Source organism: Pleurodeles waltl, chromosome 2_2, assembly GCF_031143425.1.
Source record: "Pleurodeles waltl isolate 20211129_DDA chromosome 2_2, aPleWal1.hap1.20221129, whole genome shotgun sequence".
Classification (NCBI taxonomy): domain Eukaryota; kingdom Metazoa; phylum Chordata; class Amphibia; order Caudata; family Salamandridae; genus Pleurodeles; species Pleurodeles waltl.
This window is the reverse complement of record NC_090439.1, coordinates 620,963,813-620,978,459: the sequence shown is the minus strand read 5'-3', so window position 1 is coordinate 620,978,459 and position 14,647 is coordinate 620,963,813. Positions and strand designations below refer to the sequence as shown.

General features: G+C 46.9%; 1 protein-coding gene across 4 annotated transcripts in view; it reads left to right on the top strand.

Moving 5' to 3' along the window:
* The window catches only part of RB1CC1 (RB1 inducible coiled-coil 1), a 486,536-nt gene that overhangs the window by 349,045 nt on the left and 122,844 nt on the right, over positions 1 to 14,647 (top strand). For all 4 annotated transcript variants that reach the window (XM_069220165.1, XM_069220164.1, XM_069220163.1 and 1 more), the window contains exon 18: positions 4,869 to 4,923. In XM_069220165.1, the coding sequence (XP_069076266.1) occupies positions 4,869 to 4,923 (55 nt within the window). The remainder of the gene's footprint in view (positions 1 to 4,868; positions 4,924 to 14,647) is intronic.

The window sequence follows — 14,647 nt, the reverse complement described above, 5'->3', positions numbered from 1 at the left end:
GGAACACCACCAACCTGTTGAAAGGACAGCCTTTTCTAGACCCTGTGCCTCGGCTCACACTGACCACTGATGCATCACTGACAGGTTTGGTCGCTCACCTTCAAGACCTCACAGTACAGGGCCCTTGGAATCTCAGTCGCAAATCCCTACTTATCAATTACCTCGAGCTACAGGCAGTTTTTCTAGCCCTGAAAGCATTTCTTCATCACCTATCTCAAAAGGTTGTCTAAGTCCGCATGGACCACATGACAGCCTTTCCTTATCTACAGGAACAGGAGGGGGCACAGTCACCTCATCTGTCACAACTATCTCAAACAATATGGAAGTGGGCCCTCCACCACCACATTCACCTGGTGGCAGAGTATCTCCCAGGGATGGACAGCAACTTTGCAGACCTGTTCAGCAGGATGCAGCAACAAGTCCATGAATGGAAGCTCCACCCACAAGTCCTTCAAACATACTTTGCAAAGTGGGAAACTCATCAGATAGACCTTTTTTCCACAGCAGAAAACGTGAAATGCCCAAGCTTCCCCTCCAGGTATTCACACCCTCTATCCAAGGGCAACGCTTTATGGATGAACTGTTCAGGGATATTTGCTTATGGTTTTCCACCTCTCCCTCTCATTCCATTTCTGGTTCGCAGGATCAGACAAATGTTTCTCACCATGATCTTTGTAGCTTCCACTTGGGCATATCAGCCATGGTTCACCTCACTTCTGGATTTATCGGGAGTTCCCCACGAAAAGCTTCTTAAAAGGCTGGACCTTCTCACTCAAAATCAAGGACAGATCAGACATCCAGACCCCAAGTCATCCAGCCTTCTGACGTGGCTCCTGAAGTCATAGAGTTTGGTTACTTAGGATTGCCTATGCAGTGTATGGACATTCTCAGGGAAGTGTGTAGACCCACAACTAGAGCATGTTATGCTGCAAAATAGTAATGTTTTCTTTGCTACTGCCAACCCAAACATATTTATCCCATCAAAGCCACTGTTGAACACATCATTTATCTGCTCCATTTACAAAAAGCATATTTAGTATACACTTCCGTTTGCCTGCATCCTGCAGCTTTAGCTGCATATCTACAGAGGACAACATAGTTCTTTGTTTAGAAACTCAGGCATTAAAGCTTTAATGAAAGGCCTTAAAAGGGTCATTCCACCTAGGGTGCCTCCTGCACTATCCTGGAACCTCAAATAGTGCTTACCAGGCTAATGAACCCTCCTGTTGAGCCACTTCATTCAAGTCCTCTTCAATATCTTTCTTGGAAGGTAGCTTTCTTAGTTGCTACCACATCACTCAGGCTTGTCAGTGAGCTCCTGACCCTAACCTTGGAAGAACCTTTGCTCCAAATTCATAGAGACAAGGTGGCCCTTCGCACAAACCTGAAGTTCTTTCCTAAAGTGATTTGACATCTCCATATAAATAAACCCATTGAGCTACCAGTCTTTTTTCTGCATCCTGACTGTTGCGGAAAGAGCTCTCCACACTCTAGATGTTAATAGAGCACTCATGTTTTACATTGTCAGTCTAAAGAGTTTAGGAAAACTAAATGTAGCCTTTTCACTACCTTACATAGGCAGTCCAGTATCCAAAAACGGCATAGCTAGAAGGATAGTGCAGGAGGCTGACCTGGTTTATAGTGGCTACCTTGTGCCAGGTCCAGTTATCCCTTATTAGTAGATTAGTAGTGTTCTAGCAGCTTAGGCCGATAGAGGTAGCTCTAGCAGAGCAGCTTAGGCTGAACTATGAGACATGCAAAGCTCCTACTATACCACTTATATCATATAGCACTATATCAGAAGAAACACAATACTCAGAGTTACTAAAAATAAAGGTACTTTATTTTAGTGACAATATGCCAAAAGTATCTCAGAGGATATATTCCCTTAGGAGGTAAGTAAAATACACAAAAAATACACACAAACCAAAATCAGTTAAGTAAACAGTTAGAAAAGTAGTGCAAACACTTTAGAATACAATAGGATGCAATAGGACACAATAGGCCTAGGGGTAACACAAACCATATACTCCAAAAGTGGAATGCGAACCACGATTGGACCCCAGGCCTAGTGTAGTGTGTTGAGGGTCGCTGGGAGTGTAAGAAAACACTAAGGGTGTCCAAGATACCCCACCCCAAGACCCTGAAAAGTAGGAGTAAAGTTATCCTACTACCCCAAAAAGACAGTAAAGTCGAGATAGGGGATTCTGCAAAGGCAACAACTGACTGCATAGCACTAAAAACGGATTCCTGGACCTGAGGACCTGCAAAGGAAGGGGACCAAGTCCAAGAGTCATGCAAGTGTCCGGGGGGCAGGAGCTCCCTAAACCCCGGATGAAGGTGCAAAAGGGCTGCCTCCTGGTGGAAGAAGCCGAAGATTCTGCAACAACGGAAGGTGCCTGGAACTTCTCCTTTGGTCAGAAGATGTCCCACAGCGTGCTGGAGGATGCAGAGTTGTTTCCACGCAGAAAGACCGCAAACAAGCCTTGCTAGCTTCAAGAGTCGCAGTTGAAGATAATGGGTGCTGCCCGAGCCCAGGAAGGACCAGGAGGTCGCCCCTTGGGGGAGGAGACAGAGGGGGCACTCCGCAACAGAGAGAGCCTATGCAGAAGCAGGCACCACCCGCAGAAGCACTTGAACAGGCGTTCAAGAAATCTGAGCACGGCGGTCGTCTCAACACAACAAAAGAGGGTCTCACGAAGCCGGTGGTCAACTCAGCGACTTAAGCAATGCAGAGCAGAGTGCTGAGGACCTGGGCGGCACTGTGCACGAAGGAATCCTTGCAAAAGTGCACAGAAGCCCTAGCAGCTGCAAATCACACAGTACACAAGATTACTGTCTGGCATGGGAAAGCAAGGACGTACCTCCACCAAATTTGGACAGAAGGACCACTGGACTGTCGGGGTCACTTGGATCCAGCTCCTGTGTTCCAGGGACCATGCTCGTCAAGATGAGAGGGGACCCAGAGGACCGGAGATGCAGAAGTTTGGTGCCTACCCACAGGAGATTTCTTCTTGGCTTCCAGTGCAGGGTGAAGGCAGACGGCCCTCAGAGAATGCACCACCAGAAAACAGTTGAGAAAGCCGGCATGATTAGACGCTACAATGTTGCTGGCAGTCTTCTTGCTACTTTGTTGCGGTTTTGCAGGCGTCCTGGAGCAGTCAGCGGTCGATCCTTTGCAGAAGTTGAAGAGAGAGATGCAGAGGAACTCTGGTTAGTTCTTGCATTCGTTATCTGAAGAGAAACCCACAGGAGAGACCCTAAATAGCCCTCAGAGGTGGATTGTCCACCTAACCAGGTAAGCACCTCTCAGGAGGGGTCTCTGACGTCACCTGCTGGCACTGGTCACTTAGAGGCCTCCATTGTGCCCTCACACCTCTGCATACAAGATGGCTGAGGTCTGGGACACACTGGAGGAGCTCTGGGCACCACCCCTGGGGTGGTGATGGACAGGGGAGTCATATAGGATTATCATATCCTATTTTGCGAAGACCCCAGTTCTTCACGTCTTTTGACTTTGGACAAGTGCAAAGCATGAGGAAAGAGAGAAGCCAGCAGACAGTTTGGGAAGGTAAGAAGTGGGATGGAAGATAAATACGATCACAAATGGGTGGGTAGAGACTGAAAGATAAAGAAGCATGAAGACAGTCAGGCATTGGTGCTTAGAGAAATGGGCAGCAAAACAGAAACTTGTGGACACATACTTGCAATACAGACGTATAGCTATATACACCTGCAGAACGAAAGCTAATAATAAAGGCGCTTAAAACAAGCAGAAGTGTCCGTAAAATGATTAGTGACAAAAAGAAAGCTCAGAAGAGGGCCACGTCTTCACTAAATGGGAGTGAGTTTGAGATGAGTGGGTATCAAGGCACGTTAACTGCATCATCTGAAAAGGGACATTAAAAAAGAAGGTAAAAAAGGGTGAGAGTGGGCGATGTAGAAGACAAACACCACTTGAAAAACTGAAGGAGTCGAAAGAGGCAGACAAGAGGATGTATGAAATTTTTTTGTGAATCACGCACATTGCAACATTGCATGGCAAGAAGGAAAGCGTTATACAATTAGAATGGACAATAGGGAGGTGCAAGAAAGTCGACAAGTGTCTATCAGAGAAGACAAAGTGAAGCTCATTTAGAGAGAGAAGTGAAAGAAAATTTGAGCTTGAAAGTGAGGTTGGCGTTTAATAATATTCATAGTAAAGGAGACTGCCTTGAAAGAGTGCAAATAAACTACAAATGACTTCCTAAACGTAGGAACTTTATAAGTTATGAAGAGAAAGGGTGCTCTTGTAGTTCATACAGACGAAGAACTGATAGTGAAATAGAGTATGGTGTCTATGCCAGTCTCACTTTATGTCCATGCATATTATCCTTTCTCTTTTCCGTCGTCTCACTGAATCATTAAAAAGTATATTGTGTGCACTAATTCAAAATCATTCCTATAACCTCTTCTCTGGGCATCACTTTCTATATTGTATTGGTCCTTAAATCGCCCACTGCCTATATGAAATGTACGGGAAAATGGAAGGAGGAAAGTGGAAAAAATCATGAAGATTAAGGTTGAATCACAGAGTCTGTCAATTGACATTCGTGACAACAGGCAGTAAAGACAAGCTAATGCACTATTCGTCTAACCTACTGTGCTGCTTACGCAAATTAAGCTGACTCCTATGTTAAGTGTGTAGGTTAGTTCTCACACTTTTAAGACTGGGCTAACACGTAGACAGGTACAATTTACAAAGGATTTTGCTACTTTTAACTATGTATTGATCCAAATCAACTTACTGAAATAACTGGTTGAAAAGAATCCTCATCTTTAATATTTTACTGCAGAGCCTTACTTTTCTCTATTGTGTCTCTCACTAGGGAAAACATGCAAATGTTGTCAGAAGAAAAGCAGAGGATAATGTTACTTGAAAAAGTGAGTAGTATCTCTTTCCTGCAGTTAAAACTCGAATCAAACTTGAAACAGTCAAAAATGTGTTTAATAATAGGAACATTTTCCTGTAATGATTTTCTCTCAGTAAATGTTCTGCAACTTACCATCCCTCTTTTAAGAATGTGACTAAAATTGTGAACCTGTAATTAACTGTCCATATTTTTGCCAAACCTATCCTCATCACAACCACCAAATCTGTTATAGTAGGGCTGAATGTTAAAGGTCTTGGCCTGCAAGCCTTGTCCTTAACTTTAGGAGAAAAAGATGTTTCTGAAATTAGAGATGACGTTTCCCATTTTTGTCTTTACAGAATGTAGCAGAATGCAGTCACTAAAAATGTGCTTTAAGTTATTGGAATATAAGAGGTGTAAGGCCTTATTTTCACACATGATGTTGAGGCAGCGATTCATAAGGCATGATATTCCTAGCATCATGTAATTTCACCTTTTTACGATGAGCATAAGCGTACGACCTCTTGTATACTTTTAAGTATTCTTCTGTGGGCTTCTAGCTATTTCATGTATTAGTTTGTCATTTAGAAATCCTTGCTTGCTAGTGGTCAGTCATGCCTCTTTTCCCTCCTTCTTCTGTGTGGAAGCAGGGACCAACTGCTGTATAATTAGGCTTTGTCCTTATTATCTGGTCTGTAGACGACTTTATTTTTTACTTTGTTTCCTGCTCCTGTCCAGGGAAGCTTCCCTTTTGATTCTTCCTCTGAGGTTAGCTGTAAAAAAGGCTATAAATCAGGCTGTTATCTTGGTCACATTTGGTCTTTGTGGGCTCTCTGCACCCTCTCTCAGCTGCCTGGCTCCCACCCTTTCTTGGCTTGTATTTTCTTTACCAAGTGTACCTGCCTATGTGCTGAGAGCAAGGGCGGAGGATCGCTTGTAATTGCTTATAGCCCAGGCACCCAGTTCTACCAGGGCTCCGCAATCCTTAGAGACAGTGCCCACTTCTGCGCCATACTGGAATCCCACTCGCAACTCCATCAGTGCACCTCAGTTCACATACTCCAAGGCTTCAGCCGTGCCAGAAACCACACACACACTCCCTGCCAGAGAACCTCAGTTCTCGCAGTCAGTACACTCTGCTGCTCCAATATTTGAACCTCTTGTTTAGCTCCATCAGTGCACCACACTTCACACACTCCAAGCCCCCAGCTGTGCCAGTGCCAGGAACCCTACACATGGTGTCTGCCACAGCACCTCAGTTCTTGCAGTCAGTACACTCTGCTGCTCCAGTATTGGGACTTCAGGTGCAGCTCCATCAGTGCACCGTAGTTCACACACTTCAAGCACTCAGCCATGCCAGTGCCAGGGACCTCACACACGCTTTCTGCCACAGCACCTCACTTCTTGCAGTCAGTACACTCTGCTGGTCCAGTACAGGACCTCAGACGCAGCTCCATCAGTGCACTGCAGTTCACACACTCCAATCCTTCAGCAATGCCAGTGCCAGGAACCCCACACACGCTGTCTGCCAGAGAACCTCTGTTCTTGCAGTCAGTATACTCTGCTGCTCTAGCACTGGTATCTCGGGCACAGCTCCATCAGTGTACCTCACTTCACACACTCCAAGCCCTCAGCTGTGCTAGTGCGAGGAACCACACACACTGTCTGCCAGAGCACCTTGATTCTTGCAGTCGGTATACTCTGCTGCTCCAGTACTAGGGCCTCGAGCGCAGCTCCATCAGTGCACCACAGTTCACACACTGGAAGCCTTCAGCCATGTCAGGAACCCCACATACACTGTCTGCCAGAGCACCTCAGTTCTCTCAGTCAGTTCACTCTGCTGCTCCACTACTGGGGCCTCAGGTGTAGCTCTATCAGTGCACACACTCCAAGCCCTCAGCCGTGCCAGTGCCTGGAACCCCACACACACGGTCTATCAGAGCACTTCAGTTCTTACGGTCTGTACACTCTGTTGCTCCACTACTGGGATCTTGTGTACAGCTCCATCAGTACACCGCAGTTCACACACTCCAAGCCCTCTGCCATGCCAGTGCCATTGCCAGGAACCCCATACATGCTATCTGCCAGAGCACCTCAGTTCTTGCAGTCAGTTTACTCTGCTGCTGCAGTACCTGGATCTCGGGCACAGCTCCATCAGTGCACCTCAGTTCACACACTCCAAGCGCCTCAGCAGTGCCCGTTCCAGAACCCATAACACGCTGTCTGCCAAGCACCCCACTTCTTACAGTCAGTACACACTGCTGTTCTAGTATGTGGGACCTCGGGCACAGTTCCATCATTGCACCTCCGTTCACACACTCCAAGCCACTCAGCAGTGCCAAACCCCCCACACACTGCCTGCCAGAGCACCTCAGTTCTTACAGTTAGATCACACTGCTGCTCCATTACTGGGACCTCGGGCACAGCTCCATTAGTGAACCTCAGTTCACACACTCCAAGCCCCACAGCCGTGTCAGTGCCAGAATCCCACACACACTGTCTGCCAAAGCACCTCAGTTCTCACAATCAGTACATTCTGCTGCTCCAGTAGTGGGACCTCGGGTGCAGCTCCATTGGTGCACTGTAGTTCACACACTTCAAGCGCTCAGCCATGCCAGGAATCACATACACGCTGTCTGCCAGGGCATCTCAGTTCTTGCAGTCATTACTCTCCTGCTCCAGTACTGGGACCTCGGGCAGTCCTCCGTCAGTGCACTGCAGTTCACACACTCCAAGCCATCAGTCGTGCCAGAACCACACACACGTCATCTGCCAGAGCACCTCAGTTCTCACAATTGGTACACTCTGCTGCTCCAATACTGGGTTCTCGGGTGCAACTCCATCAGTTCACCACAGTTCACATATTCCAAGCCCTCACCTTTGCCAGTGCCAGGAACCCCACACACACACTGTCTGACAGAGCACCTCAGTTCTCACCATCAGTATACTCTGCTGCTCCAGTACTGTGACCTTGGGCGCAGCTCAATCAGTGCACCGCACTTCACACTCCAAGCCCTCAGCTGTGCCAGTGCCAAGAACCCCACATATGCTGTCTGCTAGAGCACCTTAATTCTTGCAGTCAGTACACTCTGCTGCTTCTTTACTGGGACCTTGGGCTCAGCTCTATCAGTGCACTGCAGTTCACACACTCAAAGCCCTCAGCCGTGCCAGGAACCCCACACATGCTGTCTGCCAGAGCACTTCAGTTCTTGCACTCAGTACACACTGCTGTTCCAGTACTGGGACCTCAGGCACAGCTCCATCAGTGCACCTCAGTTCACACACTCCAAGCCCCTCAGCAGTGCCAAAATCCCACAGACACTGTCTGCCAGAGCACCTCAGTTCTTACATTCAGTACACACTGTTGTTCCAGTACTGGGACCTTGAGCGCAGCTCCTTCAGTGCATCTCAGTTCAACCATTCCAAGCCCCTCAGCCATGCCTGTGCCAGAACCCACACATGCCATCTGCCAGAGCACCTCAGTTCTTACAGTCAGTACACTCTGCTGTTCCCGTACTGGGACCTCCGGTGCAGCTCCATCAGTGCACCTCATTTCTCATACTTCAAGCCCTCAGTCGTGCCAGAACCACATATCGTGCCAAAACCACACACACTTCTGCCAGAGTACCTCAGTTCGTACAGTCAGTACACTCTGCTGTTCCAAGTACTGGGACCTCGGGCACAGCTCCATCAGTGCACCTCAGTTCTAACCCGGTGAGGTCACTTCCTTTCCTATGCTTGGACCTGCTCACTCAGTTCCATTACAGCTGTTCAATTATATTATTCAGTACCACTGTCAAGCTAATACTGGACCCAAAAGAGCAAAACACAACTCAGCCAGTGCACCTCCAGTCTAATATCCAACACCACTGTTGATGGGAACCACCACAGCTACGGCAGAATCCATCAATACCAACATACAGTGCACAATTGTTCTCAGTACTGAGGTTCACACACACCCTTCAGGACTCCTCGCTTTTGTGCTTCAGAGGCAGTGCCACTCCTATACTGGGCCCCACTCGCAGCTTCACCAGGGCACTTTCAGGCTAACACTCAGCAACACTGGCACGCCAATACTAGGTTCCACACATAGCTCCATTAACATACCTCACTTCTGACCTTATCTGCCTGTTACCATTGTAGTACTGCAGCCTGCACACATCTGTGTCAGTGCACCGCAACCCTAACCTGCAGCACCCCATTATTCCAATACCAGGAATTACACAGCACTCCGTTTCTCATTCCTCACCTGCTGCCTTTCTGTTATTCCAGGACTGGGCCGGGACACAGCTCTGTCTATTCCCCCAATCCTGATCTGAAGTGCCTCGATGCTGCTGTATTATGGTTCACATACAACTCGCTAATTCCCCTCCTGCTGTTCTGCAGTGCCCCCTGTTGTGTCACACTCTGACGACTATTTGAGGATGTCGGGAGCCAATTAAATCTAATATTTTTTTTTAAACTTAGTTTTTTGCATTTTTTAACTTACGGTACATTCAGAGCATTGCACTATAACCACATGTACGCACATCAGCTGGTCCCCCCACCCCCATATTAAATTTTGGGATAACATTTCTGATTTAGTCGGTTTCCCAGCTTGGAAAGGTGCAACAAGTGTTCCACATTGTTATTCGTCCTATTCACAGTCCCTTTGCATATACTGCTTTTCATAACTTAGGCTGCCCCAACGCTGCTCCTGAGTGCTCAGGGAAACCTCCTGCCCCATGTCCTCCTGTTCAGCAATACTTTTAATCATCTCCCACCATGCCCGCATATCCCCCTCAAGGTGTTCAACCCTCCTAGCCCGCCTTAAGTGAATTTCTTCTGCCAACGCCCATTCCTTGACATCTGCATGCCAACACCGCACATCTGGCCCCCGTGCAACCATCCAGGTAATTACAACCTTTCGCTTGGCCAACACCAGCGCCAATTGTACACATTTCCATTGCATTTTTTTCCTTTTTTTCTCTTGACATCTCCCAAAAAGGCACTGGACAGGAGTTCGTTCCACTCTCACCGCCCCCACCTGACTCAAAACGGGGACCACTGCCTCCCAGAAAGTGTGTACTATGTGACAGTCCCAGGCTAAGTGCAAGAAAGTCGCTGGTTGCGCATTGCAGCGGGGGCAGCCATCATCTCGGCTAGGATCAATTCTGTGGAGGAAGGCCCGAGTGACATACGTGTGATGTATATAATTAAAGTGTACTAACTTAAATCTGGCATTACATGTCCCCCGATGGAGCAACTCACATATTGCATTCCACTGCTCCTCCTCCAGCGACTCAGACAGGTCATCTTCCCATGCCACCCGTGCTCGCAACACAGTCTTCGGCATGTCTGCTATCAGGCTTTATATATGTGATATTAAATGACTGCCCCCCCCCCCATATTCCAGGAGCGCCTGGAGCAGGACCGAGGAGAGCGGGACCTCCGGTTAAGTGGGCCATATCTCCCGGGTGACATGCCAGATGCTGGCGTATGTTAAGAACTGTCCCAGATTTAACCCAAAAGTATCCTGTGCCGCCTCAAATGTGAGAAAGGTCTCGCTGGGGTATAGGTCCGCTAGAGTCAAGCACCCAGCCTCCTGCCAAAGTCTAGGATCCACCGTGGCAGCTAAGTGTCGGAACGCCAGAAGATCCCAGAATCACGCGCCGCACAATTATTTTTACTGCACGCATCCAGAGCTTTGCCGTATGGTGTATTAGGTCTGGAAGTGGCTGTTCCCTTCTGCCCCCGCGTGCAGCATTTGTGCCAGGGTGTTGCACCAGGTCTCATCCCTCAGCATGGTTTTTTCCCAGTTATCACCCTCAGTTAACCAAAGCGCCATGCATTGTAACTGCGAGGCTAAATAATATTACTGCAAATTAGGTAATGCTACCCCCCTCCTCAAAGGGGAGCTGAAGGGTCTCTTGTTTTACTCTGCAGCAGCCCCCTGCCCAAACTAAGGATACCAACAATGAGTGAAGACGTTTAAATTAAATCTAATCTTAGCTGCCATCTTTATTTGGGAGGGTCTGTTTCACCTATCTCACTCTGTTTTTCCTTTACTCTGTTTACTCTCAATGTTTTCTTTCTCCCCCACTTTTCTCTTTCCAGCTCTTAAAATCCACACATTAATAGTTTTGCTCTTTCTTCCAGCTGTTTATTTTTACTCTTCTCCTTTTTTTATTTCCCTTTCGTTTGCTAGCTTCCTTCCCTTTTTCCTTTTGTCTCACACGTTTGCTCTATTTCTTCTCCTAGTTGTTTTCATTTTCTCATTCTTTCTTTCTTTCCCTTCTTTCTTTTATTTTTTTTGTACGATCTCTTCGCTTTCTTCCTTTTGTCTGTTCCTTTCACTTTCTCTCCTGAGGTCTAGTTATCAATGGAGCAACAGGTACAGTGGCACTGGGGCCCAGAAACCTATGGACCTCATTCAACTCTAATTACTGCTGTATTTTCCTACCGAAATTGCAGTCAACCATTTTCCTTTCTTACTCCAGGGCCCATGACACCATTACTACGCCAATTGTCCTCTCCATCTTTACTCCCAACTCCCTTTTTCCTTTCACCCTCCAATCTGTTCCAAGTCCAAAGTTATTGTGTTTTGAGCATTACACTCTGATGCCAAATGTTTATTTCCGATAAAGGTTTATATGATAATTGTATATGTTTCAAGATAAAGGAAGAAATTAAATTGAATTGCTCTAGTTAAATGCTGGGCCACTGAAATTATAAGCAAGAAAAAACGAAAATATGAGGCAGGATTGACCAATTTATGTGGCAAGAAAAGTCCAGTTATGAATTTACAATGCCATGAGCTCTAACTCAAGAAAATGTTCGACCTATTGCATTACAAATGCTTATTCTCAGTTGGTATTGGGTCTGTGTGTAAACTTACTGGCTGTTTCTGACAAATTAAAGTAAAATCGCGTTCATAATAATGAGTTCTTTAATCACGTGGAACATAATTTCTTTTACATTGAGTTAACATTTTTTAAATATAATTATAACGGCCTGGTAATATTTTGAGAAATTGTGTCTCTAGTGCAGCAGCCTTTTTCATTATGGGATAGTCTATGTATCGACTTTTACAGTCTTAAACGTTTCTACTTAAATGTCATTCACTTTCTGTATGGCACTCCCCATCCCTCTCCTGTTCTTCAACACTCTTGCTTGCATCTGTTTTGATTCTGTGCTGCTTCTCCTCTTTGTCGAAGGCATAGCCTCTTTTCTTGCCAGCTCCCCTTCTGTGCATTGTTTCCTCTTCCCCTCTTTAGCTTCGTCTTCAGTCTTTTTCCAGCATTCCCTTTAAACCTCATTCATGCATACCCTCATTCTCTACTCTCAGTTCCTCTCGACTCAAAATTTGTCCTTTGCATTTTGCTGGCCTTCTGCACTTTTCTCCACTGAAATTCGCTTGCTCCCTTTTGCCTTCTGCTGCCATCTTACTCCAATCAGCAATAAGTGGAACGCGTACTGAAAACAGCTTTTTTTCTGATCACTTGTTATTCCGCACTAGTAATTGTTGAATCCTTGTATAAATGGCATATAGTCAAGTGGCGTGCACAGAGGCATTATTCTTTTGTACTTTATTGTAGTCTGTTTTGAATTTGCTTGTTGAGTATATTACTGTTTAGTGAAACTGAACAGGGCGTGCATGTATTGTGGACCTAACATGATGTCTTCCTCCAATGCATTTTTTGTGGTTACTATATCTCACAGTTCACTGGACTTGCCTGTGGGCCAATACATTCCCAGCCTTCTTTCCTGAGGCAGGAGACACAGGCTCAGTTACTACATTTTGCTACTATTTAAGCAAGTTTGTTTCCCTTGCCCCTTTAGTAATAGTTTTCCATTGTGTTTTGTTCTTTAGCATTACTACTTAATTATTCTACCTCAAATAAAAATATACTTAATAAATTATCGTAGGGATCGAGGAAGTAGGGAAATCTACAGTTTAGACATAGCCTGGAATTCATTGTAGGAAGCTGGCTTTTTATATGATATATCAAAATGAGATATACTGTGCAGAGTTTCCAGGGGTTCTCTTAATAGTGGACAGGGTGTTGCTCTAGCATTCCCAAGCTGCTCTTTTAAGGGTAGTGTGGTTGAGCAGCCTTAGGCTTATCAGAGAGGTGTGTGAGAAATCTGCAAATACACATACGGTCAGTAAATGAGACACATGACTGAAGAAGGCGATCCACACAGTACAGCGACTTATGGAACCAGTCTGCAGGACTTACGGTAAGTTTTGGGCAAGACTAAGGACCATACCAACAGGTCACACCAGGTTGCACTGGTGTGGCCTGGTGCAGAGGTGTAGTATGGAGTTGAGTGCCTAATGTTATTCAATGTGGAACAGTCTGATTGAAAATGTACTACTGGTGAGGACTGGGGATCCAGTCAGGAGGAACCAACAAGTGGGTTCCAATCTTCAGATGTCTGGGGACATGGGTACATCTCGGGTCCTCTTCTCCACGAACCAGGGGAGTACTTGCGGTTGAGGGGGGCAGCATGCAGAGGTTGCAGGCAGCATCGGTGAGTCCACAGTGGGCAAGTTCAAGGTGGACTTTGTCTCTGGAAGGCTGGGGAACTTTGGTGCTGTTGGTCCACTTCAACTCGGGTTGTGTGGCACGGGTGGGGTGGTGGTTTCAGGTTTTTGGGGGTCCGGAGTCCTCGCAGTTTGTCTTAGGGTGCCTTGCTCCATGGGAGTTCCTTGGTCTTTGTTGAAGGCAAGCAGCCCTCCCAGGCTTCTAGAGGCACAGCAGCTTGCAGGGCGAGTTGACTTTGGTGCAAGTTAGCAGGAGCAGCAGACAGGCCGACAGGGCTGGGTCCAGGACAGGTGCTTCTTCCTTTGCTTTTGCTGCTCTTCTTTGCCCCCCTCGAGGAACCAGGACGCCATGGAACCGGAACTTCAGATACTCCCAGCCTTTATCTTCCTGCTCTTCTACCAGGAGCACGAACGCCGGCGGCGAAGACCACGGTGAGTACTGCAAATACGACACAGGGGAGGGAAATAACAGTGACACACACACGCAATACACAACACCCCCACCCTCACCCACTACAACACACACACAAATACAGCATGATAAATTACAGTTACACCCCCCAACTGCCCCTGAAAGAATGCAAGGACAAAAGGAAATTAGGCGAATGATTGGAATATATTAAAATACAATAATCAAAAATATTTACATATATATACATTTACACTGTAAACATTTATATACACCAAGAACACAAGTCCAAGGGATTCCACCATCATAGTCCGTGGACCACTGGGCCCAAAAGGTATGGACGAGGCCCACACTCAATACCCGAACAAGACGGAGAGAACACTGCTGGGGCATCAGATATAAATAAAACAGGCACCTCAGGGGGAAGGGAAGGAGGGGGCACCTCAGCTGGATGAGTGCATGACGCCAGATCCACGAGGGGGCTCCATGCCCACTATTCAATCCTGGGGAGTGCAAAGCCACAGTCTCTCAAGTCTCTACAGTGGGTGGGTTGCCCACTGTTCAATCCTGGGGAGTGCAAAGCCACAGTCTCTCAAGTCTCTACAGTCGGTGGGTTGCCCACTGTTCAATCCTGGGGAGTGCAAAGCCACAGTCTCAAGTCTCTACAGTGGGTGGGTTGCCCACTGTTCAGTCCTGGGGAGTGCAAAGCCACAGTCTCTCAAGTCTCTACAGTGGGTGGGTTGCCCTCTGTTCAGTCCTGGGGAGTGCAAAGCCACAGTCTCTCAAGTATCTCAAGTGGGTGGGTTGCCCACTGTT